The following is a 25,215-nucleotide window of genomic DNA, read 5'->3' as shown; positions in this document are numbered from 1 at the left end:
TTACCAGACCAGGGAAATAACCATATTGGAAACAATAAATCAATTGTAAAGGTAAAGATTAGCCTGGAGTACATTCCTGAGCTGTTTTGCAGGATCCAAGCCCCCTTGAGTGCTCGAGTGCTGGACCACCAGATTAACTAGAGCCTTCGGAATGATGATGTTGACTTTTGCTGACCCTTGTGACTTCCATCAACTAAAGCTCGGACTCTGTCGACCTTTGCCCCAATTCTATGCTGAGTTCTCCTCTGCTTCAGCCCCTTCATGAATATGCATGTACCCTTAGCTTAAAACTTCCTCAGTTTTGCTGCTCGGGGAGACACTGCTTTGGGAAAGATCCCCAGTGTTCTCCTTACTTATTGCAAGAAATAAATCCTTCCTTCTCCTGCTCTTGTGCGTTGTGTGTTTTGGCTTGATACCCACCAAGAGGCAAACCCAGTTTTTGGGTAACAGTAGCTGCTGTGGCCCTAAAGTGTGGTCAGTGTGCCTGTGCCTGGTGTTCATCGGAGCAGGGCAGCCCTTCTCATCTGAGTCATTCAACTAACACTGCCGGTGTGTCTGCCACCCTACCAGGCTCTGTGATCCCTGCGGGGCAGAATCAGAAGACGTGGTCCCTGTCTTCACGGAGTTTCTACCTAGGTAGGGAAAGGGACATCAAAATAAACACTGGTTTGGACTTCCCTGGTGGCGCAGTGATTAAGAATCTGCCTGCCAATGCAGGGGACACGGGTTTAAACCCTGGTCCGGGAAGGTCCCACATGCCGTGGAGCAACTAAGCCCGTGTGCCACAACTACTGAGCCTGTGCTCTAGAGCCTGCGAGCCACAACTACTGAGCCCACGTGCCACAACTACTGAAGCCTGTGCGCCTAGAGCCTGTGCTCCACAACAAGAGAAGCCACCGCAGTGAGCAGCCTGCACACCACAACGAAGAGTAGCCCCTGCTCGCCACAACTAGAGGAAGCCCGTGCACAGCAACGAAGACCCAATGCAGCCATAAATAAATAAATTTAAAAAGAAATAAAAAATAAACACTGGTTTGATTAGAACTACTCTGTATGCTGTGAGTAGAAAGTATAGGGTCCCATGAGAGAGGGTAAAGGTAGCGTGATTGTAGTTTATCATCCAAACCAGGACATTTTGGGAATGTAAGAGGGTAGTGTTAATAATATGTCCAGGCAGAAGGTACAGCTGGGGCTGCCCCAGGAAACCAGGACATCCGGTTACCCGGAGAGACTTAATCCAGCCCACTACAAGCCTTCTCTGGCCAGCTTGCTCCCAGCTTTGAACCAGCCCTCACCCATAGCTATGCGTAGATAGCACAGCCTGGACATGTCACCGCAACAGCACATTTCCCCAAGACTGGACCTAATCACGCTTTTCAGGAAGCCATGTCACTGCCTCCATGCTGGCACTGGCGGGCTGGAGAGAAGCCCCTGGGTGCGCTTAACACAGTGGTTAAGAACTCAGACCTCGAGGCCGTGGGTCCCCCACTTCCCAGCACTGGGAGCACCTGGGGGCTCCAGGCTGCTGCCAGCTACCACCCCTGACATTCTAATGGTGCAGCCTGGGCATCAGGTCTTTAAAGGCCCGCGGGTGATTCTGATGTATCAAAATTTGAGAAACTGCTAGTTTGAATCCTGGTTCCACCACTTGTTAGCTGTGTAGCTTGGCAAGTTCCTTAAGCTGTCTGTGCCTTAGCTTCCTTATCTGTAAAATGGGGGCAATAGGTGTGTTGTAGGCATTGAGTTAATATGTGTGAAGTGCTTAGAACAAGGTCTGGTCCATAGGAAGTATGCCATGTTAGCCATCATTATTACAATAATTATTTTAATAAGTACTAAATCGAACACTTAAGAACCTTCCAATGGCTCCACAAGCAGGCTTAAGGTCCCTCAGGATGTTTTTGGAAATGAACTGGAGGGTGTTTGCCATATGTCTTTGTAACCAAAGGTCTAGCCTGTTGAATTTCATTAAACCAAGTGAAAGTCCTGACTTAAGGCAGCAGCCCCAAGGGTTAGCCCACAATAAAAAAAAAAAATTTTTTTTTTAAATTAAAGTCCTTCTCTATGGGTCACCCCTCCACATTTTTCAGTTACTGTCTGTGCCAGGATACATGGCAATGGTTAATGATGTTGATTTGCAGAATGCTAGGAAGTGTAGACTCGGGAAAATGCTTCTGCTATGAGAAAAAGGCACAAAATGAAAGGTTTTGTTAAACAGTGTTTATACAAAATTGAATGATTCTCTTTTGCAAAACCTTACAAATAAGTATGTCCATTTATAATAAATATTTATAACATATACTGGAAGGCTATACAAAGAAATATTAAGAGCAGTTATGTGTGTGCAATAGAATTAAAAGTGTTTCTTCTTTACTTTCAAAATGATGTTTCAGAATAATGTTATTTTTTAATGTAAAAAGCAAATATTATTTTAAATATATATATGCCAAAAAGAAAAGGCAAGAAGGAAATACATAAAATGGAAACAGTAGTTACTCTGGGCTGTGAACTGATGGGTAATTTTTTTTTTTTTGACATTGACATTTTCCAATTTCCTCCAGCAAATATCTATTACTTTTATTTTTTAAATTTAAGAAAAATTGTCAAAATACTATGTGATACTGTTTAAAATGTCAAATATTATTTCTGGGATTACAATGCAGGGAAGGTGGTGGTCCCTGCCCCCTACCCCACATCACCCCACCCCTGGAGCAGATGGTCTACACATTGGGCTGTTTCTTCTAACATTCAGTTCAGCATTTCTACATGGTGTGTTTCTTTCTTTACTTTTTAAAAATCAGTTTACGGTCTGATCCACTGACATCTCCCGTGAAAAACGAGACATCCCATTCTGACGTCTCCCTCCCACCCCAAGTGTAAGGTTTTCATTTGGAAAAAAACAATTTAAATTATTTGGAAAAAAGAAATCCACTTTTGAGGCTCAGGCACGCATGCTGTGTTTTCCAAGAAGCCTCTTTAATCTTCCTAGATGGAATTTATTCTTATAGCAGTTTGTTAATAAAAACAGCCTTTACTGAATTCTTACTGTGTGCCTGGCACTAGCTGATTTGACACTTATAACATCTCTATGAAACAGAAACTATTAATTTCCCTATTTTACACATGAAATTGGGGCTGGGGTGTGTTCAGCACCTTTCTCTTGGGTCCCAGGACACAGAAACGCCAGAGTGGGGATTTGAACTTTGGTAGGTGTGACTCCCAAGGGCCCAAGGAGGTTCTCATGGCTCCCAGGTCCTAGCCTTAGACATGCTGGTTGGACTCTCGCTCAGCCCTGGCCAGCAGGGGGATCTTGAGAAAGCTATTTAATTGCTCTCTGTCTCAAGTTCCTTACTGGTAAAGTAGATCTAATACAGGAGGCTTAAAGGAGGTTATTAGGAGGATTAAAGGAGTTAATTCTCATGAAAAGGGCTTGGCTCACCACAAACACTATCAGGATTACAATATTTTAGTTACTGGCACATTCTCTAATGCCCCCCATTAAAGGCAGAGGCAACGGTTGGGTTAGCCTTGGCTCCCCCAGGACCTCGTGCTCGCTGAGAACTTGAGAATCATTGATGAGATGTGAATATTACATAAAATAACAAATGGGGAATTTAAAAAGAGACAGTGGTGACACTATTTGTATTTTCATAAAGGTAGAATCTTATTGTAGGCAATATTATTAAAATAAAAGCTTATAAAATTCCATTTGCATATTTTTTATTGGACAACAAATTTTCTCAGTATAGTCTCTATCATAAAAGCTTTCCTTTTTTCCTCTTTTTTTTTTTAAGCGCTCTTTCTGCTCTGGGCCTAGACCACATCCCAGTGATTCTACCTCCAGGTTCTAGGGGAGGAAGACAGGGCTCACATTAATGAACTCGTGACTGGGAAAGGTACTAGCTTTCGTCCCTTCTCTACAAGGGCTGTGGACAGTGGTGTCTGGTTCAGTGAAGCTCGGAGCAGGGAGCACCAGGCCTCCAGACTGATGGGTCAGGGCTCTCGTGCTGCAAGCTGGGCCCAATGGTGACTGGGCCTGAGACACATTTCCTTCCAACTCCATCACTCCTCACCTTGCTCCAAATTCTAGGGTCCCCAGACAGCTCTTCACCACCCTATGCAAAACAGCCCCCAGAGTGGGAAGGAAAGGGCCGGGGGTGAAGGATCCACTTCTGTCCCCTTCCTTGTGTGTTTCCTTCTCATCTGGCTGTTTAAGGCTGAGGCTATGCAAAAATTCTCAATTCTGAAAGGAGAAGTGTGGATAGTAGGTGAAGTTTATTCAATAAGAGAAATCTTTTACCATAGTCCCCATGCTACTCAGGGGTCACTCCTTTTTAAAATGGAATAATATTATTGTTTGTTTGTGCTTCCCAAAACCTTAGTTGTTCAGTGTAAAAATTTGTACATAAAATAGAAAGATATGCAATAGGAGGTGAAAAGCACATACACAAACACCGCCATATTTTTAGACGGTGGAATGGGCAGAGAGGGAGACGGGCTCGTTTGGGTTCTCAAAGCCAGCGTCTCCATCTGCGGGTGCTGTTACTTCCCTTTCTCTCTTCTCACTTCGCTGTCAACAAAACATCTGACCTGCAGGGGTGGGGGGTGGCTTGGATTCTGCTAAAAACAGAGTAATGATGCTCAGACAATGGCAAAGTACTTTATTTTTGTTTCTTTTAAGCTAATTACAGATTTCTCTGGAAAGGGTGGGAGCTGGCTGGTCTCCCTGCATGGAAAGTAATAGCTCAGCGAAGCACCGGTTTTCTTGAGTTGCTTGACCTCCAGGCTTGATCCTGATTCTTGATGACAAAACACATTCAGTGCCCTTGATTGATTTAGCGGAGAAACTGCAATATTGGAGGATGGAACGCAGCCTGTCCTGCCTGCAAATGGAACGCCTCGGCTGTGATGTTCTTGTGTTTTGAGAGAAGATTAGCCAACAGCTGAGCTTGAAGGCTGTGAAAACCCAGCCTCCTTGGTTCTTCCTGGGCAACGTGCTATGTTCCCAAGGCATCTATTCAGATCCTTTCCCTGCCCCAGTTGTTATCCCAAATTTACCCCTACATGTACCCCTGACTTCTGTTGTATTTGACCTACACACTGAGGTTTTTTATAATTGTTCTCTGCTCACTTTGCTGTTTCTTTGGCTTCTGGTTGCCAAATAGCCCGAGATTTTGGGCTGGAAGGGGTCTTCTGCTCGACCTTCATATTGTAAGACAAGGTCCCCCCCCAACCCTGTACAGGAAGATCAAATGTTATTCTGTTGTTTCACATCAGAGCTGGGCCTAAAAGCCCCTTCTCTCTCCCAGCTGCACATCGGCAGCCTGATGTTTACCCCCAGCAGGATTTCATTAACACTCTCTCCCCTTCCATAGCTTGAACCAGATCAGGTTTTACGCATTTTTTGAGATTTGTAGAACTTGTTTTCATGATTAAAGTATCTTATTTAGAGGCTTTGGGGCAAGCAGGAGATGTCCTTTCTTGTGAAGAATTGGAGATATTGGGAATCAGAACGGCAGGTCCAAGTGGCTGGCCTATCACACGCCGTGGTAATGAGATCACCCAGGTGAGAAAAGTTAGCCCTTGACTTTCCAGCCTGTCATTAGTCATCGACGCTCACTGCCTTCTGGAAACCTGGAGCCATGCTTCCAAATGCTTATCTGGGACTTGAATAGAGCCGCTCATGGCACACTGGGGAGAGGTTTCTTTTAGAAGCCATGATGCTGTGAAATGATTCAAGCCCCTTCTTGAAACTTCAGGTTGGGAGCTGGGCTTTCATCTGCCCATTTCTCGTTTTTACATGAATCACAGAATTTTGACCCTGAAGTGTCTTTAGAGGTTCACCTTCTTTAAGTTTCTGTTGTCTCAGATGTGGAGACTGAGGACAGAGGAGGGCAGAGGCTCTGGCAATTCTGCAGGAATTGGTGGTGAGCTGGGGACAGAATGTTTTCATCTAACCCTCAGTCCGGGACATGGACCCCAAAGGCCTCTTGGTTCTGGGGTCACATTTGTAAAACAGTAGAGGGCGTGTTTTGTTATGTAGTTTGGGTGTTTTGTTCTGATGTATTAGATGGAAGATTGGATAATTCCTTCATAGTATTCATTTGTTCAGTACAAATAGTTATTGAGGGCCCACCATGGGGCTGGAACAGAATCATTGGGGGAGAATATGGCCTAATATCCTCAACGAGAATATTGTCCAGTATCCCCACATCTGACTGATTTTAAGTTATCATCAGGGTTACCTGATTAAAAAATAGAGATCCTGAATCCCTGTCCTCCCTCTCGCTGTGATTCAGTAGGTCTGGATGAATCTTTATTTTAAAATAGTTTCCCAGGTAATTCTGACAACCTGCCAGTTTTGGGTTCCACGGGCTCCGTTACTACCTTCACTTAGAATGTCAGACAGGGTGAGCAGATTTCCCCAGGTGACATACTTCATAGGTGAGGAAACTGAATCTCACACAGATTAAGTGGGTTTTCCCCTGTCACAGGGCTAGTAAGGAATGAATGCGTTTAATGCTGCTGCTTTTCTGTAACTGCTGCTTCCTGCAAGAGTGCCTGGGGACACTGGCCTTCACTGTTGTGTGCTGCAGGGTGATGGGGCAGAGCCGGAGTTATGCTGCTGCCCTCAGGTGAGAGTGGGGTCTTCTCAGGACCCTGCAGTCCTGAAGCCTCTGCTGGTGACTGTGGGGGATATTTTGTCAACACAGAGAGCAAGGAAAAGGCAGATTTTAGCCTCTATTTCTGTTCTGGTGAATTTGCCCTGAGTTTTAATGGGAGGATTGGGCTCATCAGGATGTAATAACCATATAAATGTTTAGAATGGTAATGATTTAATCCAAGAATTTTAATTAAATACCTGTGATGTGCTAGGTGAGAACGATCTGGGATTGCACTATTCACTCAGCTGTTGAAAGGAACACAAATGCCATCAGGATCCTTATATGGGCTGCCACATTGTGTCAAAGCCCTAGGAAACCACACTGAGAAAAAGGGTCTCTTCCAGAGCCCACCCTGAGGTTTTAGATTAGTAAAGCACACAGGGCTGCTAGATCTCGCTCCAGCTACAGACGCATCATTGCTGGAATTGTATTGGGCACTCACTATATACCAGATACCTACACGGGTTAATTTTATCCTTCAAGGTGGGTATTATATTCACCCAGTTTTATAGTTGAGGAAACTGAGGCTGAACTAGTTACGGGATTGACCAAGGTCACAGACATGGAAAGTGATACAGCTGAGATGCAGATACAGGTGGGCCTGACCTCAAAACCTAAATGCAGAGGGGAAGACGAGCCTCTTTGCCTTCTGCCCGGCTTTATCTAACGGTTACATCTGTGTATCACTAGACACTATGTTTATTGAAGGCAGGCACCGCATGCTGCTTGGGGTTTATAATCCCTCCGCACGGGACATAGTTAGCCACAAACTGTAAATACGCAATGTTTATGGAATACAGCAATAAAGTAAGGCAGGAGGCGTGCCACGCATAGAAATCTGTAGCGTTTAGTTGTTTGCACATGAAGCTCTATCATAATAAGAATAAACCGTGCAGAAAATAAGATGGATTAAACAAAAAATATAATTGTCGAAATTAATTTTTTCATTTAGTGTTCCTTGAAAATAAAAAAGAAAATCTGATTGATACTGTGGAGGATACTACGCCCCCCCCAATACTATCTTCTTTTGTAATGTTATCAATTGTTCTTTCTGAAGCTTTTGCTGCTTTTTCAAAATCTGGATGAAAGAAGGGGTTGAATCCTTTAATTTCAGAAGCATGTAGGTCCATTTGTAATAATAAAAAGCTTTTTTCCAAATAACACAGTTTCATTTATAGGACTGACTTTGATATGACGCGTCTATTATACCAACTGCCATAAACTCTAGAAAGCTTAATTGTGGTAACGATGGTAACGGGGAGGCAGGGACGCCTCTCGCTGTCTCCTGGGAAGCATGGCCAGGACACTCTGAGGAAGTTTGGCTTATTAGCCACGCCGTAGATCGCGCTGCATTCTGGGTCTTGGCAATATGGCGTCCTCCTTGATGTGCTGATGAGAGGAGTTTCACTGTAGCTTCAAACCAGAGGGCAAAACTCCCCAAACCCAGTAAGCCCACATTACGCGTTTTCTCCGCGGCTCCGTGTCGCCTGTTTCTTAGGACTCGTTCTCAGGCAGGAGAGAGCCACGGGGCCGGAGGCCAGGACCGGCCAGGCCGCGCGGACCCGGGGCTGAGGAGCCGGCTGCGGGCAAGCACGATGGGCCCGTCCTGGCTCTGGTTGCAGCAGCTCCGGCGAGTGCGAGATCCGCAGGGCTGAAAGTGGCTGTAGGAGACCCGAGGCGCTCTGAACCTCTTCCCCTCGGCCGAAGACCTCAGCCCAGTCGGCAAACCGGCACCAAGAGCGGGCGGCCTGCCTGTCCTCGGATCGGCTGAGGCGTTGGAGACCGAGAGCAGGGTCATCGTGAGGCCTGGAATCTCGCACGCCTTTGACAGCTCCGCTCGCAGCCCCTCCGGGAACGGACAGCCTCAGAAGCAGCCGGTGACTTGGGATCTGGGGGCGTGTGTGTCTGTGAGGAGCTCCTTGGGTTCCCTCATTTCCCACCGCTCTTCCCACCCCTTCTGACTTCTCGCGCAGAGTTAGAGAAAAGGATCTCAGACTTCTTGCCTCAGCGAGGATCTCCGCACATTCTCCATCCATTTCTTTTTCTACTTTGCCTTTCTCTGTTTTTTATTTCACCAATTCTGGTACACACTAGTTTTTAAGGCTGGAGGTTCTCGAGCGCTTGCTGCCCAGGACTCCCCCACCCCCTCCCCCGCTGATGGAATCCGAGATGCTGCAGTCGCCTCTCCTGGGACTCGGGGACGAAGATGAGGCTGATCTTACTGACTGGAACCTGCCTTTGGCTTTCATGAAAAAGAGGCACTGTGAGAAAATTGAAGGCTCCAAATCTTTAGCTCAGAGCTGGAGGATGAAGGATCGGGTAAGTGGATTGAGCCTGCGTCTCTTAGACCTTGATAGCTTTTACAAGTTCAGAGCCAGAAATATGTCCTTGGGAGAGCAGCGATATTTTTTCTCAGCCACATGTTGCAAGTCAACCAAAAAGCACAAACCATTTCAGACTCCATATTTTTATTGTAAATGGAAAAGTCTGTTTTGGTTAGTAGTTATTCACTGGATAGTGTTAATTAGATTCAAAGTAAGTTCTAATTCAGACAATGGAAGTTAAGCAAGTTAGAAAATACAGCATTGCAACTATTTACATGCTCTTTGATATACTTTGTACTGTTAAACTTTGTACTGTTAACACTTAGAGGAAAGACAACTTGGGATATAATATTTGTCCCAACGTGGTTAGTCTACTTAGTGGCTAGTTTACTTTTTTTGCCCAAGCTAGGTGGAGTGCAGAAGTCTAATATAGTATGCTAGGAAACAAGATTACTGGCAAATGTTCAGCTAGTAACAAATTAATGCAAAGTTATTTTAAAGTTACAGTGAACTTCATCATAGACTTCTAAACAGTTTGTCTTGAATCAAGACTTTCATACTTTTATGTGGTGTCGCGATACTGTTAGGTGGAGACAATTTCTCTAATAGTAGAATATGATGGGTTGGAACTTGGGTCTGGTAGGGGGTCCTCGTGGTGTTGGAGCGTGGATAGTGACTTAAGAAGTTAGTAGGAAAGAAAACAGTCAATTTTGTTAAACCTGTCCTTAATCAACCACCATCTATTTCCTGGCCTCCAGAGCAAAAGGGTGGGACCGTCTCACCCATACACGCTTATAATTTGTTTTGGATTTTTTTTTGTGCTTTGTTTTCTCCTTCAAGACTGTCTTTATTGATTTGAACATTTTAGCCTAAGAGGGGTAGTTGGTGGTGTAATGCAGTGTGCTTTGCTCTGGGTTTATGGATATGTTTATATAAGATTGTTGTTTTTAGTGTATGATGTTGAACGTATATAGGATTACCCTTGTGGTAATTCTAGCTAGTCAGTCACTAGTAACTTGTGCTTCAGTTGTTATTAGGAAAATTTGTTTCATCCAAAAGTAGTTTAGGGACTAAAAAGAGATGGTCATTGGAAGAGATTGTATAAAGTCTGTCTTACGGACATCTTTAGTACTAATTATATGGTTTAAAGCTTTTGTGGTTCCTATGCATATATGAAGAGACTTATTTTAAAAGTAACTGTAATCTTTTTTTTTTCCCCATTCTATTTGGAGGGCTTTTTTTTTTCTTTTCTTCTGAAATGTGATTCCCTTTGCTACTCTAAACCCATGCTTAAACTGTTCAAAACTGATTGATGGATTTATTTTTGACCTTTTAATTACAACAATTGGTGAATGATTAACATTCCCTGATAAGCTCTTCATAGGTTATTAAGAGGAAGAAAAGTTCTGGGAGTCTGAGTAATTACTGAGATTTTGACTTAGAAAGATCCAGGGGAGAAAGTTTGCTGTGTCCGACCTTCGCAAGTTGTTTAAAGAAGATCAGCAGCTAACATTTTTAGTTAAGTTTGTGAGAGCTTGGCCTCTGGACATCCTTGTATTCTCTTTCCCCTGGTTAGACCCTGAGGGGACCTTTTCAGCACACTATGCTAGGATAAAGGGTATAGATCCAAATGATGCTGAGAGTTGGAAGGTAGCATAAATGAATGAAACAGGCCAGACAGAAGGAGAATAATGGCACAGGTTCATAGATAAATGGCAGCTGAGGTTTGACTCGTGCCTGACTTTCTGGAGGCTGAGATCAGTGAGGCGCTGAAGAGCACAGGTTGCAGCTCAAGGGGCAGCTGGTCCTGGCCAGGTCTCCCTCTCTCTCTCTTTTCTTTGAGAAGCCAGAAAACTTTTTTTATTTTTTTAAATGTGAAGTTTGCCAATTTTAAAATATTGGAACTAATTCAGATATTACAAAACACGAAGCAGTCCATTTGTGGGGTTGGCTCTGGCCTGTGGGTTACCCATATGTGACTTCAAGATTCTAGGACTCTTGAGCACATGGGCATGATGCCAGACTGTTTCCCTGTGCTGGAGGTGATCTCCAGAAGTCAGATGATGCAGCATCGTTGTAAGGCAACAGGTGTGGACCCGGTTGTCCTGTACCAGGACCTGTGTAGGCTACTTCTTCCAGTGGGCAATTGACTGCCCTAAACGCAGACTCAGTCATTGCTTTTTTCTGTGATCCGTATGCAAGTCCACATACTTTTTTTAAAAAAATAAATTTATTTATTTTCTTTATTTAGTTTTGGCTGTGTTGGGTCTTTGTTGCTGTACGCAGGCTTTCTCTAGTTGTGGTGAGTGGGGGCTACTCTTCGTTGCGGTGCGCAGGCTTCTCATTGTGGTGGCTTCTCGTTGTGGAGCACGAGCTGTAGGCTCGTGGGCTTCAGTAGTTGTGGCTCACGGGCTCTAGAGCGCAGGTTCAGTAGTTGTGGCACATGGGCTTAGTTGCTCCGCGGCATGTGGGATCTTCCCTGACCAGGGCTCGAACCTGTGTCCCCTGCATTGGCAGGCAGATTCTTAACCAGTGTGCCACCAGGGAAGTCCCAAGTGCACACACTTTTATTGTATATGTATCAGTAGTTACTTACTTTTGTCCTATTTAGTGGAGTTGTTAAGGGTTCCTAAAATTGACAACTTTACCAAAGTTGAGTGATGACTCCAAGTTTTTTGCCTCTTGGCATTTGGCATCCTCACAGAACTACAGCACATGCCCATTCTCGGTTGGGATTCCCACAGTCTTGGTATTGAACCATTCCTGGTTTTCAGATGCCACTATTGTTGCATTTTAATTACCAAGTTACTGTAAGTTTAATACTGTTATTATCAAATTATCAAGTTTGTTGTTTGGTTAGTTCTGTGTGTAGTAAATATGTATATGCCTCACTGGCATTTTTGACTTGTGATTTTCAAATAACTAGACATGTGAATTACAGTTCAAAGTGAATCATTCATAGACCTATGGCTAAAACAGATTTGTATATAACTCCGCCATTTATGTTTTACTGTGATACTTTATAGTTATCACAGAGTTCATTTTCCGGAAAGCGGGCATGTGGAGATAATTGATCTCAGATGGATCTTTACCTTACATATGTGGGATGGAATCAGGGAAGCCTGAGAGCTATTGCTCTGAAAGAAAACCATCGACAGAGACACTATACCTGCCTGTATGTAGGAGATGTAGCTATAAAATGATGAACCCATTTCCCAAACCAGTCTTTAGACTTAGTCACCTTGCTTTGTAGCTGTATTTGAATAAACCATGGAGGAAGCCGAGTAGATACATTAAACTGATATATGGATAGTCAAATGTTTAGGTTGTCTTTGGAGCAAGGGGAATTAGTAATACTTTATAACCCTTCTTTACTCCTGTTTCCTCACTTTGCATCCTCTCAATCTACTCCATTTAGGCTCTCTTCCATGCCACTCAGACTGCCCTCCACAAGGTCACCATTTGCTGCTAAATCTAAATGTCACTTCTCTGTCCTTATCTTTTCGACTTCTCAGCAGCATTCCAGGGTGGACCACTCTCTCATTCACACAGCTTTTTCCTCACTTGCTTCTGTGTCTTCCTGAAACTCCAGGTCTTCCTCTGAGGTCACTAACTGCTCCTCCTCAGACTCCTTTGCTGGTTGACAGCTGAGCGTAGAGTGTTCCAGAACTTGATCTTGGAGCCCTTTCTCTTTTCTCTGTGTACCCTTGCTAGCTGATCTCATCTAATCTCATGGTTTTATGTGCCGTCTACGTGCTATGACTCTTGTCTCAGGTACCTAATTGTCTGCTTTGCCTTGGTTTTCTCCATCACAACACACTGTCATCACCACCCACTCAGTTGTTCAAGTTGTAAATCTAGAATTTATCTGTAATTATTTCTTCTTCCTCTCCTCATTGTACTGTGTCATCAGCAGAACCTGTCAACTTTGCCTCCAAATTGTATCTTATATCGGACCACCTCATTTTGTCTCCACTGATGTGAGCCCAGTCCAGGCAACTACCATCTTTCATCTGGATAGCTAGAATCGTGTCCTGACTGGTCTTCCTGTGTCTACTCTTGTCCTGCAATCGATTCTTCACGTATTGGTCAGAGGGAGCTTGTTAAAGTGTAAATCAGATTCCATTACTTACCAGGCCGCTTGGAGTAGAACACAAACTCCACCCTGGTTCACAAAGCTTCATGATCTGGCCCTGCCTGCCTTTTCTGCTTCTTGGATGGAAAGGCCTGGAATGCTCTTCTATCTGACCTTTGCATACTTGGCTCCTTCTTGTAGTTTGCACCCAGCGCCTAGGTCACTTCCTTTCCTGATCACCCCATCTTAAGCAGCTCCCCAGTTGCTCATGATCACTCTTTATGTCTGTGATATTTTTCTTTATACCCTGACCCCCAGAAGTGAGCTTTTTAATCATAAAACAAGGACCTTGTTTCTGCTGGCATAGAGGACAGTGCTTGGCACACAATAGGGATTCAATAAAAATGTACTGATGAAAAAAATGAATCATTCACCAAGGGCTTCCACATAGATTATGTCTTTTAAGGCTCAGTAGTAGAGATCGTTATCTATGTGTGATTGATGAGGAAACTGGGGCTTGATTAAAAGGCTTGCGTGAAGAGACATAGTTACAGGGCTCCAACAGAGGAAGCAGAATCTGAGAAACACAGCCCAGGTAAAAACAGACAGGCAAAACTGTATCACAGTGTCTCCACTGGAAAAATCCTGCTGAGAGGCCATGGAGGCTGAAACAAAATGTATGGAGAAGATGAGGCGGGTGGTGGTCAACCGCCAACTGAACGATTCTGATGGTGCAGCCTAGCTGTTCTCACCGTGTGCTCGGTGCTCTCTCGGGTCCCCGAGGTGACACTGTTTTCATAATAATAGAAGATGTTAGTTATTGGCGTTTTCCCCATGTTGACAGCTGCGCTGATTGTGGGTGGGTAAAACTGCTGGTGCCTGAGCTTGAATCAAGATGGTGGCATCTGACTGTGCTGGTGGTTATTGTTTTCTTCATTGCCACATGCTCTCAGTAAAAAAAAAAATCCCAGTTTCTCTTCAGAATGCCCTTGATAAAGCATTAAAATGATTAGTTTTCTTAAATCTTGGCTCTTTGGTACACACCTTTTTTATCCTTTGCACGAGGTATGGTTGTCTGAGGAAGAGCACCTGCGGTTGCCGGCTGCGCCAGTTGCTACCCTTCCTGAAACACAAGCTGCACCTGGAGGAGGCTGGCAGGCTGGCCCTGCACGGTCAGGCTTGGGTTCTGGCGGACATTTTCTGGAAAACGAACCAAGTGAGCTTCACTTCAAGGAAAACAACTGACAGTATTTGTTGCTAGTGATAAAATTTGAGCTTTCAAGTGAAAATTAGAGTTTTGGAAAAGCTGTATCTGCCACTGTGAGCTTCCCGGCTTCCCAGTACTTAAAGATGTTTCTGATGAGATGATGGTGATATTAATGAATATGATCTTTTTTATATTGTAGAATGAAATGTGTCCACGTTTGGAACATCTGCATAATTCACTGAACCAATATTTCCAAATGACCAATTCATGATATTATAAAATCATCCATGGGTAAAAGATCCAAAGTTAGGCCAATGGATTTTAACATAATAGGGTATGAAGAGTTATTGCTTTGGTTTTGGATAGATTAAATTTTCTATTTTCTATTTTATTCAGATAGATTGCAGCAAACCTTTAAGAAACTACCACTTACTGAGTTTTGATGTAATATCATAGAAGAATATTTCCAATTATTTTGCTCTACTGTTACTCCTGCTCTTTGCAAACTATGTGTCTTTTTCAGTCCATATTTTTCTTACACACTTCAGCCAAAACAACATATCACAACAGATTGAATGCAGAATGTGAGAGTTCAGCTGTCTTCTATTAAGGCAGACATTAAGGAGATTTTCGAAAAACAGTGTCACTTGTCTAACATTTTTTTGAAAATATAGTTATTTTTCATAGAAATCTTTATTGAAAATATAACAATTTTTAAGTGAATTAATAAGGAAATATATATATATATTTGGTTTTAACCTCTAATATGGAAAATATTGATAAATGTAACATATAAAAAGCTCTTTGGGAGTCTTCAGTAATTTTTAAGAGTGGTTAGGTGTCCTGTTATCAAATGTTTGAGACCTGTTAGTGTAGTTAAAAGAAAGTGGACATCACAGAAATCTCTGGCATTCCTATACACCAACAACGAAAAATCAGAAAGAGAAATTAAGGAAACAATCCCACTTACCATTGTAACAAAAAGAATAAAATACCTTGGAATAAACCTACCTAAGGAGTCGAAAGACTTGTACTCAGAAAACTATAAAACACTGATAAAAGAAATCAAAGATGACATAAACAGATGGAGAAGTATACCATGTTCTTGGATTGCAAGAATCAATATTGTGAAAATGACTATACTACCCAAAGCAATCTACAGATTCAGTGCAATCCCTATCAAACTACCAATGGCATTCTTCAGAACAAAATATTTTACAATTCGTATGGAAACACAAAAGACCCCAAATAGCCAAAGCAATCTTGAGAAAGAAAAACGGAGTTGGAGGAATCAGGCTCCTCGACTTCAAACTATACCACAAAGGTACAGTAATCAAGACAGTATGGTACTGGCATAAAAACAGAAATACAGATCAGTGGTACAGGATAGAATGCCCAGACATAAACCCACACACATATGGTAACCTAATTTACGACAAAGGAGGCAAGAACATACAATGGAGAAAAGACAGCCTCTTCAATAAGTGGTGCTGGGAAAACTGGACAGCTGCATGTAAAAGAATGAAATTAGAACACTCCCTAACACCATACACAAAGATAAACTCCCAATGGATTAAAGAGCTAAATGTAAGACCAGACACTATAAAACTCTTAGAGGAAAACATAGGAAAAACACTCTTTGATGTAAACCACAGCAAGATCTTTTTTGACCCACCTCCAAAAATAAACAAATGGGACTTAATTAAACTTAAAAGCTTTTGCACAGCAAAGGAAACCATAAACAAGACAGAAAGACAACCCTCAGAATGGGAGAAAATATTTGGAAATGAAACAACAAAGGATTAATCTCCAAAGTATACAAACAGCTCATGGAGCTCAATATCAAAAAAACAAACAATCCAATTAAAAAATGGGTGGAAGACCTAAATAGACATTTCACCAAGGAAGACATATGGATGGCCAAGAGGCACATGAAAAGGTGCTCAACATCACTAATTATTAGAGAAATGCAAATCAAAACTACAATGAGTTACCACCTCACGCTGGTCAGAATGGCTATTATCAAAAAAATCTAGAAACAGTGAATGCTGGAAAGGGTGTGGTGAAAAGGGAATCCTCCTGCATTGTTGGTGGGAATGTAAATTGATACAACCTCTATGGAGAACAGTATGGAGGTTCCTTAAAAAACTAAAAATAGAACTACCATATGACCCAGCAATCCTACTACTGGGCATATACCCTGAGAAAACCATAATTCAAAAAGAGGCATGTACCACAATGTTCATTACAGCACTATTTACAACAGCCAGGACATGGAACCAACCTAAATGTCCATCGACAGATGAATGGATAAAGAAGATGTGGCACATATATACAATGGAATATTCCTCAGCCATAAAAAGAAACGAAATTGAGTTATTTGTAGTGAGGTGGATGGACCTAGAGTCTGTCATACAGAGTGAAGTAAGTCAGAAAGAGAAAAACAAATACCGTATTCTAATGCATATATATGGAATCTAAAAAAAAAAAAATGGTACTGATGAACCTAGTTGCAGGGCAGGAATAAAGATGTAGACATAGAGAATGGACTTGAGAACACGGGTGGGAGGGGGAAGCTGGGGCGAAGTGAGAGTAGCATCGACATGTATACACTACCGAATGTAAAATAGTTAGCTAGTGGGAAGCAGCAGCATAGCACAGGGAGATCAGCTCTGTGCTTTGTGATGACCTAGAGGGGTGGGATAGGGAGGATGGGAGGGAGGCTCAAGAGGGAGGGGATATGGGGACGTATGTATGTATGTGGCTGATTCTGTTGTACACTTTGATGTACAACAGAAACTAAAACAGTATTGTGAAGCAATTATACTCCAGTAAAGATCTATTAAAAAAATAGAGAGAGAAACAAGTGTAAAAAAAAAAAAGTGGGCATCAAACTTAAACTAGGAAGAAGGCTTGAGGTATCAGATGGTTGGCCAAAAATACCAAGCTTGACCAGAAATCAAGTGACAGACCTAAAAGGGATCTGTTACACTCTTTCCATCGTCTGAGCTTGTGCTCGTGGAGAGCCTTTGTGATTGTGAAGGCATTTGCCTTTTATGTAGCCCTTTAGGCACCGTTAGGGCCTCCTGTTGCCCCTGTTGCATGTCCTGTAGGAAGACACACTGTCACTCACCCAGGACGGCCTTGTTCTGTGAGGGGAGGAGAATGGATCCAGTGGGGCGAGGGGAGGTAGCCAGACGTCTTCACTTGAGCTCAGTGGAGGTTTATTGCTTATTGACAGTGTGCCGTCTCATCAAATTATAGTACAATGTGTGTTTATAGGGGAGGAGACCATGGTTATCAGCGAAAGCCTTTAGTTTATAATAAATAAGTGAATCATTTGCATTGAACAACATTTATGAAACATAAATCAGTCAGGTCGACCCAGCTTTAAACTCACAGCAACTAATGACTGTTGATGTAGTTGGTGATGGGAGCTGCTTCAGGATTTAAGCAGGGGAATGTCAGACATAGATTTGTGTTTTGAAAGGTCTTTTTGACTGTGGGTGGAGTGGAGGGTTTGAAGAGGGGTGACACTGGAGGTGGTATCACCAGCTGGGGAGGGGAGTGTGATAATCCAGGTGAGAACCACCAGGGCTGGAGGAGACAGTGGTGGGAGGGGTGGAGGACAGGACAGGGCCTCTGCTGATGTCCAGAAGGTAGAATCGAGAAGGTAGAATCAAGGGAGTCTGGTTTGGATGTGGGGATAAGAGCGGGTGGGGTTTATAACACTCTCTCACTTTGCATTTGAAGTATATCAACTTTCCTTTGGCGTTTGTCGTGTGAGGCTCAGGAGCCACAAAGGGACATCTACATAGATTTTTTTTAACCTGCTTTAAAAAATGTGCCATGTTCCATTTTGAACAACGTGCTGTGGAAGAGTCCTGAAATGGATGAGAACATTTCTACCTCATTATTAGAGGTAGAAATTATTAGAATTCTTGTGGCATTCTAAAGCTAGAGCTCTAACGATATCCATGTGGCTTACATATAGAGGGTGTTCTCTAGGTTTCTGACTCTGTCCTCTTTTTGTTCAGAAGCCATTAAAGTGCTTGGGGCATCCACCATGCTTGTCTCCGTGGAGCTCAAGGTGGATACTGTTTCCTTTTTTTTTTTTTTGCGGTATGCAGGCCTCTCACTGTTGTGGCCTCTCCCATTGCGGAACACAGGCTCCGGACGCACAGGCTCAGCGGCCATGGCTCACGGGCCTAGCCGCTCCGCGGCATGTGGGATCTTCCCAGACCGGGGCACGAACCCGTGTCCCCTGCATCAGCAGGCAGACTCTCAACCACTGCGCCACCAGGGAAGCGCCTGTTTCCTTTTTGTAAGTCTAGTTAAATACATAGAAAAGGCCATTCCAGTAAATATATGGCATGATATGTTAATGCTTTAATCATGTTCTTGAACCTTAAACTTGCCCTGTACGTCCAACTCTGCAGAGAGGGTTGTGCCTTTACAGCGGAAGGGGAGACAGCTGAGGAGATACAGCCAGTGACACGTGTTAATTTTACCGACCATCGGTGTGCTTTCCAGGTGGGTCTTCTGTTCTTGACTACTACTATTTTGTATTTTTTAGTTTTGATGTAATTTCAGACTTACAGAAAAATTGCAAGAATAGTGTAATGAATTCCCATATACCCTTACCCAGATTTACCCGTTTTTACTTCTTGCCTCATTTACTTTTCTCTATTTATAAATGTGAATATGTAATTCTTTCCCCTGAACTATTGAAGAGTAAGTTGGAGACTGTGCTCCTTTATGCCTTACTGTGTGTATCTCTCCTAAGAACAAGGACATCCTCTTACATAAACACAGGACAGTTGTAAAAGTCAGGACATTTGCCATCGGTATAATACTATATATATATATTTTTTTGCCACACAGCTTGCGGGATCTTAGTTCCCCTACCAGGGATTGAACCTGAGGCTACAGCAGTGAAAGTGCCAAGTCCTAATCACTGGACCGCCATGGAACTCCTGATATAATACTATTATTAATCCACAGTTCACATTAAAATGTTGTGGTTTGCCCCTTTATGAGCCATTTTTGTGCCATTTTTGCCCCTCCCCCCATCCAGGTTCACTTAACTGCCTTAGAAGTCTCGTCTTTGTAGCCTCCTTTAATCTAAAGGAGTTTCTCAGGCTTTCTTAGAATTTCTTGACCTTAACAATTTTTTTATTGTCGTAAAATATACATAATATGAAGTTTATCATTTAAACCATTTTTAAGGCTACAGTTATTAAGTACATTCATACTGTTTTGCAGCCATCACCACCGTCCATCTCCAGAACATTTTTGTCTCTGCCCAAACTGAAACTCTGTCTTCATTAAACACTAACTCCCCCTCCCCCTCCCCCACCCCCTGGTAACCACCATCCTCCTTTCTGTCTCTGAACTCACTGACCTTGACATTTTAAAAGAATACAGGCAGTTATTTCCTGGAATGTCCTCAAGTTGGGTTTGCCTGATGTTTCCTTGTACTCAGATGCAGGTTATGCATTTTGGGTGAGGATGCTACTGAAGTCGCTTGCTTTTTCCAGAGCATCGCATCATGTTGCTTGGTTCCAACTTTGTTGCCGTTGTTCATTTGGCCCGTCCCTGTCATTATTTATTTTCTAGCTTAGCAAGGCCTCATCATGTTTTTGTCAGTGCCCTTTGACATACCAGGCTTTGAACATTTCTTGGCTTTTTGGCACTGTAAGATGTTCCAGGCTTATCTTGTATTTTCCCTGCCTCAACCCTGGAATCAGCCTTTTCTCCAATGATCCCCAGTTCCTTTTGGTGGAGAATGGAATTTAGAAGCAAGACCTGGCACTAGGTGTGCCCATTGCTGCTGGTGTGCCACTGTTTGCGGGTCCCCTCGGCAGAGAGGTAGGGTGGAGACATCCGTGTTTGTATTTATTGCTTACTTACTGCTGTGCATTGTACGGTGATGCACAGAGGTGATTACCACAAGGCCCGTCTCCTCTGTTCCCCTTTTCAGGTTTGTCACTTACTTCCCAGCAGTGAGAACCTGGCTCCTTTGTCCTCACTGATTCATTTGCTGGCTGGAATACACAGAGGGGAGTTTCTGAACTGCTAACCCATAGCACTTGAGGAAGCACACTTATTAACTAAGAGGTTAATACTTACATTATTGTTTGAGGCAAACTTTACATACAGTGAAATGCACAGATCCTAACTATTAGTGTATGCTATCTAAAAGCAAGTTGCAGGGCTTCTCGGTGTTTTGTGGGGAAATAATTGTTCTTATGAGCACTTTGTACCATTTACCTACATGGCACTGAGCCTGGGATTGTGTGGGATCTCAGGAGGTATAGATGTGGGCGTGGCCCTTGAGGAATTTTATCTTATTAGAGAAAATGGCATCCTTATACAAAGTTAAGTAAAAGCCCAACGCAGTAATTATGTATCTGCACTTGAGTAATAAGGTAGTGATTTAAGGAATTCTGCTTTCTGGACATTTTGGTGGCATCTGTTTGCCTAAGCTGTGTGCAGTAGGGGGTCCCTAACGGGCGAGATGAAAATGTGTGCAGGTCAAACGTGGGGGTATAGTGAGGGGAAAGAGTGGTGAAGTCACAAAAACTGATTTAAAGAATTCAGTAATTCAGCTAATATTTATTGAGGGCCTCTATGTGCCAGGCACCACGCTATGTGTTGGCAATTCATTGGTGCGTAACTCCTGCTTTTAAGGAGTTTACCAGTTTTCTGGGGGAGATGGGTTGGGGTGGTGGTGGCTATGTGCAGAGTGGTGAGAAGGCCTCCTGGAAGGCAGGCACACTGAGCCAGTACCTGAAAGAGACTAGAAGTGATCTGGGCAAGGAAGGAAGAGGGTGGGAGGGAGGGCAGAGGAGCCAGGTGTGCAGAGGTGGGGAGGGGAGAGAGCCGGTCTTTGAACAGCGCTTCCCTCTTTCCTCCTCAGGGCCATGCTCCAGCCCCACCTGCTTTATCTTCTGCTGGCACGTCCACCCCGTGACACTGGCTTATGCATTTGTTTTGCTTCCCCGACTAGGACAGGGACTTTGTCTTGTTCGTGCCACATCCCCAGCTTCTCACATAATGACTGGCTGGTGGTAGGTGCTCAGTGAATATTTGTTGAGCAAATAAATGGAGCAGAGACTGTTCGGAGAGAAGTGCCGGGAGACCCATGATGGTGGAGAGGCAAGCAGGGCAGGTCCTGACAAGCTTTGTAAGGCCCTAGGAACTTGGGTTTTGTCTTAAGGACAATTAAGGAAGGTTTTAAAGCAGGGTAGTGAAATGATCAGGATTAGTAAGCTTCTTCGGGCTATAGAGTCAGGCGGGGAGGGCGGGTTAGTTTGTGTGTGTGTGTTTATGTGTATGTGTTGCGTAGGTGTGTGAGTGCATATGTATATGTTTGTGTGTGTGTGTGTGTGTGTGTGTGTGTGTGTGTGTGAGAGAGAGAGAATGTGTGTTAGAGAGGGGGTGTGGGGCGGGAGTGTCCTGAGTAAGGGGAGGTGGGAGCGAGGAAGAGCTGGCCATAGCTCCAGCTAGGGAGGTGACAGACGTGGGTGGCCCCAAGCGCTCCCTGGAACAAGGATTGATTGCACTTGGCCATTGATTGGCTTCAGGAGGCGACAGAATGTCTTGCTGGTTCTGGCTGGATGTAGAAGGGAGAGGAATGAGCCACTACCAGCATTTGGGAGGGAAAGAGCATGTATCTGGCTGTGGAAATGGGAGAAAGTTTTCCTTAAAGAATGTTTAGGTGGGAAATGTTGAAAGTGTTGCTTCAGTGGTTCCTAGCCTCCTGTCCCCTTGGCATCTGGTCTTCATCCCTCCCCGCCGCACCCCTTGTCCCCAAGCCTGAGGGTATTGGTGACGAGCTGTGCACAGTGAATACCGTTCAGTTTGGTGTTTTCTTGCGTGACTTCTTTTACCCTTAAAGGTTGATCTGACAAGCAGTTTAAAGGTGTATCAAAATAAAACCACAGTCAAAATGTTAAATCAAGCTTTTCCTCTTTCTGCGTTCCCTCTAAGCCCTGGCCTAGGTCTGGACTAGTTTCTACAGAGGTGAAACCACTGCAGGGACATAAGGTGCCTCCTGTCTGCTGTAGTGGACTTCCTGAGTGTGCTGGCTTGGCACTGTCGTCTCCCTGAGTCTCTGGCCACAGGACCTCAAGGGCAGACTGTGTTTCTTCCCATCTGTTGCCAGCCTGGCCTGGTAGGTGGCAGAGCCCAGATCAGACCCTGGTCTGGCTTCAGGGCCTGGTTCCAGAGAATTGCTTCTCAGTCTTTTCCTTTATACATACAGCTCTTCTCCTGAAAGTGAGTTTTTACTTGACCAGCAGGCATGAATATTTTCCCTGAAGAGTTTTTTAAAAAAATATTTATTTATTTATTTGGCTGCACCGGTCTTAGTTGCGGCACGTGGGATCTTCATTGCGGCATGTGGGCTCTTAGTTGCGGAATGCGGGCTCTTAGTTGCGGCATGCATGCAGGATCTAGTTCCTTGACCAGGGATCGAACCTGGGCCCCCTGCATCAGGAGTGTGGAATCTTAACCACTGGACCACCAAGGAAGTCCCAGTTTTTGTTCTTTAAATAAAACTTTATGCTGAAAATGGTCTTAGTACTTGAAAACTATTTTAACATTTTTTTACTGGAGTAACTGAGTTCCTTGAAAACTTGCTGTTTTCCTTCAGATTATAAAAATAACACGTCATCGTAGAATATTTAGAAAATATGGAAAAACACAACAGTGAAAATAAAAATTATATAAAATCCTGTATGCCACTGTTAATATTTTGGTGTATTTTCCACTTCTCTGTCTTCCCTTTCCCCCTTCCCCACAACCAGGAGTATACTGTATGTGTCGTTAAAGGATTATTTTGAATTATCTATTTTTGACATCCTTACCCTTGTAAGATCTGAAGCATAACAATAAAATAAGCACTCGGAAAACACCCACCACGCTCAGGAACTAGATCATCATCAAGACTGTCACAGGCACTAGCTCTTAACATCTTTATGCCTCTGGGAAAATAGTAGCACTACTAGCTTAGTTTTAAGTCGTACTTACCGTGTGTCTGGCTTGTCCAGGCTGCCCACGTTGACAATCCCTTTAATTTCCAAACAGCCCTGGGAGCAGGTACTGTTACAGCCACTTTGTGATTGAGGAAACTGAGGCAAGAGAGGTTAGATGATTTTTCAGAGGTCACGTGGCTAGTGAGCCGCAGAGCCTGGACTTGGACCCTGGCCATCTGGCCCTGGCACCTGTGCCCCCATTGTGCCGAGTTATCCGCCTCTCTGAGAGCGTGAGCGTTAATGGTCGAACCTGGGAGACCATGATCTGCTGGCTTCTCAGGAGCACCTGCTCACTCGCTGTTTACTGACCCCTGAGCCAGAGCCTCTGCTGTACCAGCTCCTCTGTGGGAATGAGAAAGGAGTGGATCTGGTCCAGAACCCTGGGGAGCACTGTGAAATCAATACACCTGCAGACCAGCTTAGTGAATCAGATAGCATCTTGAAACATCTAACTAGTGGCTCAAGGCTGTGTTAATACCAATGAGAAGTAGTGCTGTGGCCAATGGCTGGTGAGGGATTCCAGGAGAGGGGTCTGGCTGAGGAAGGCTTCTGGAGGAGGGAGGGAGGACCTGAGCTGGGCACAGAGACAGGAAGGATTGCACTGGCTGGAATGGAGAGGAAAAGACCTTCTAGGGTGGGGTATACACGGCCTCTAGTTTAGGTGAGAGGACACAGTGGGACACAGTGCTGGCGGGCGGGGAGTGGAACCACAGTGTGACCCTTTGGGTGCCCAGTAGAAAGGCTTGGCCCTTCTCCTTCAGTTATGGATGTGCGGGGAGATGATGACAGCAGCATCCTACCAAGGTTAACTGGGCGTTCTCTAGGTGGACACAGGTGGGCAGAACACCTAAGCGTCTGAAGCTTTTCAGTGAGCAAGAGTTGGTCCAGTTAGGACCAGCTTCTGCTCTGAGGGCACGGATCCCTGGGAGGTTTGGTGGTGAGGACTAGTGCTCAGGTGAGATACTGCAGAAGCATGGGCCTCAGGGGGGCTCACATACCTGGTGTTAAATGTAGGTGGGTGTCAGGGAAGCTCTGGAAGCAAGAAAACATTTGAAGGACAGAGCAGGATTTTGGCAAGTGGAGTTGAGAGGATAGCTTGGAGTTGGGAGGGAAGGGTTTGCCCAGAGTGAGAGGAAGCCTCAGGTTCCAGAGGCAGGAGGTGGTCTGCTCCACATCTTTTAAAGGCCTGAATGGTAGCGTGAGGAAATGACATTTATTTGGAAAGCAACAAAATCTTTGAAGGTTTTTGAGTAGGGGTGGGGGTGTAACGTGGAGTAGTAACATTCTGAGAGAAATAAGGAGAGAATCATGGGATTTGGTGAATAATTGGGAGAAAGAAAAACTGTGTGGTGGTTTTTTGTGGCAGAGGGGAAATGGACTTTCTCTCTCTTTTTTTGTCCATAGTTTTAGAATTTTATTAAAATTGAGAAGATAGAGTTCCTGTATACTTTGTACCCAGTTTCCCCTGTTGTTAACATCTTGCATTAGGATTGTACACTTGTCATAACTAATGAATCAATATTGATACATTATTATCAACCAAAATCTATCCATACTTTATTTGGATTTCCTAAGTATTTACCAATTATCTTTTTCCTGCTCCAGGATCCCATCCAGGATGCCACATTACATTTAGACTATCACACTGGCTTGTGACAGTCTCTCAGACTTTCTTAGTTTTGGATGACCTTGATAATTTTGAGCAGTACTGGTCAGGGATTTTATAGACTGTCCCTCTGTTGAAATTTGTTTAATGTTTTTCTTATGATAAAACTGGGATTATAGGTTTTGGGGAGGAATATCACAGAGGGAAAGTGCCCTTCGTATCACATCACATCAAAGGTCCATGGTCTCAACACAACTCATCACTGTTGATGTGACTTTGATTACCTGGCTGAGGTCC

At 43.9% G+C, this 25,215-nt stretch overlaps 1 protein-coding gene across 2 annotated transcripts in view; it reads left to right on the top strand.

Moving 5' to 3' along the window:
* The first annotated feature begins 7,886 nt into the window (after positions 1-7,886).
* The window catches only part of RPTOR (regulatory associated protein of MTOR complex 1), a 346,910-nt gene continuing 329,581 nt past the window's right edge, over positions 7,887-25,215 (top strand). Inside the window, exon 1 of one of the 2 annotated variants that reach the window (XM_079903606.1) lies at positions 7,887-8,984. In XM_079903606.1, coding sequence (XP_079759732.1) covers positions 8,823-8,984 — 162 coding nt within the window. In that variant the 5' untranslated portion in view covers positions 7,887-8,822. The remainder of the gene's footprint in view (positions 8,985-25,215) is intronic. The other variant, XM_079903605.1, reaches the window with a different exon arrangement.

Source organism: Stenella coeruleoalba, assembly GCF_951394435.1.
Source record: "Stenella coeruleoalba genome assembly, chromosome: 19".
Lineage (NCBI taxonomy): Eukaryota > Metazoa > Chordata > Mammalia > Artiodactyla > Delphinidae > Stenella > Stenella coeruleoalba.
Note: the sequence above shows the minus strand (reverse complement) of the source record. Positions and strands in the feature narration are given on the sequence as shown.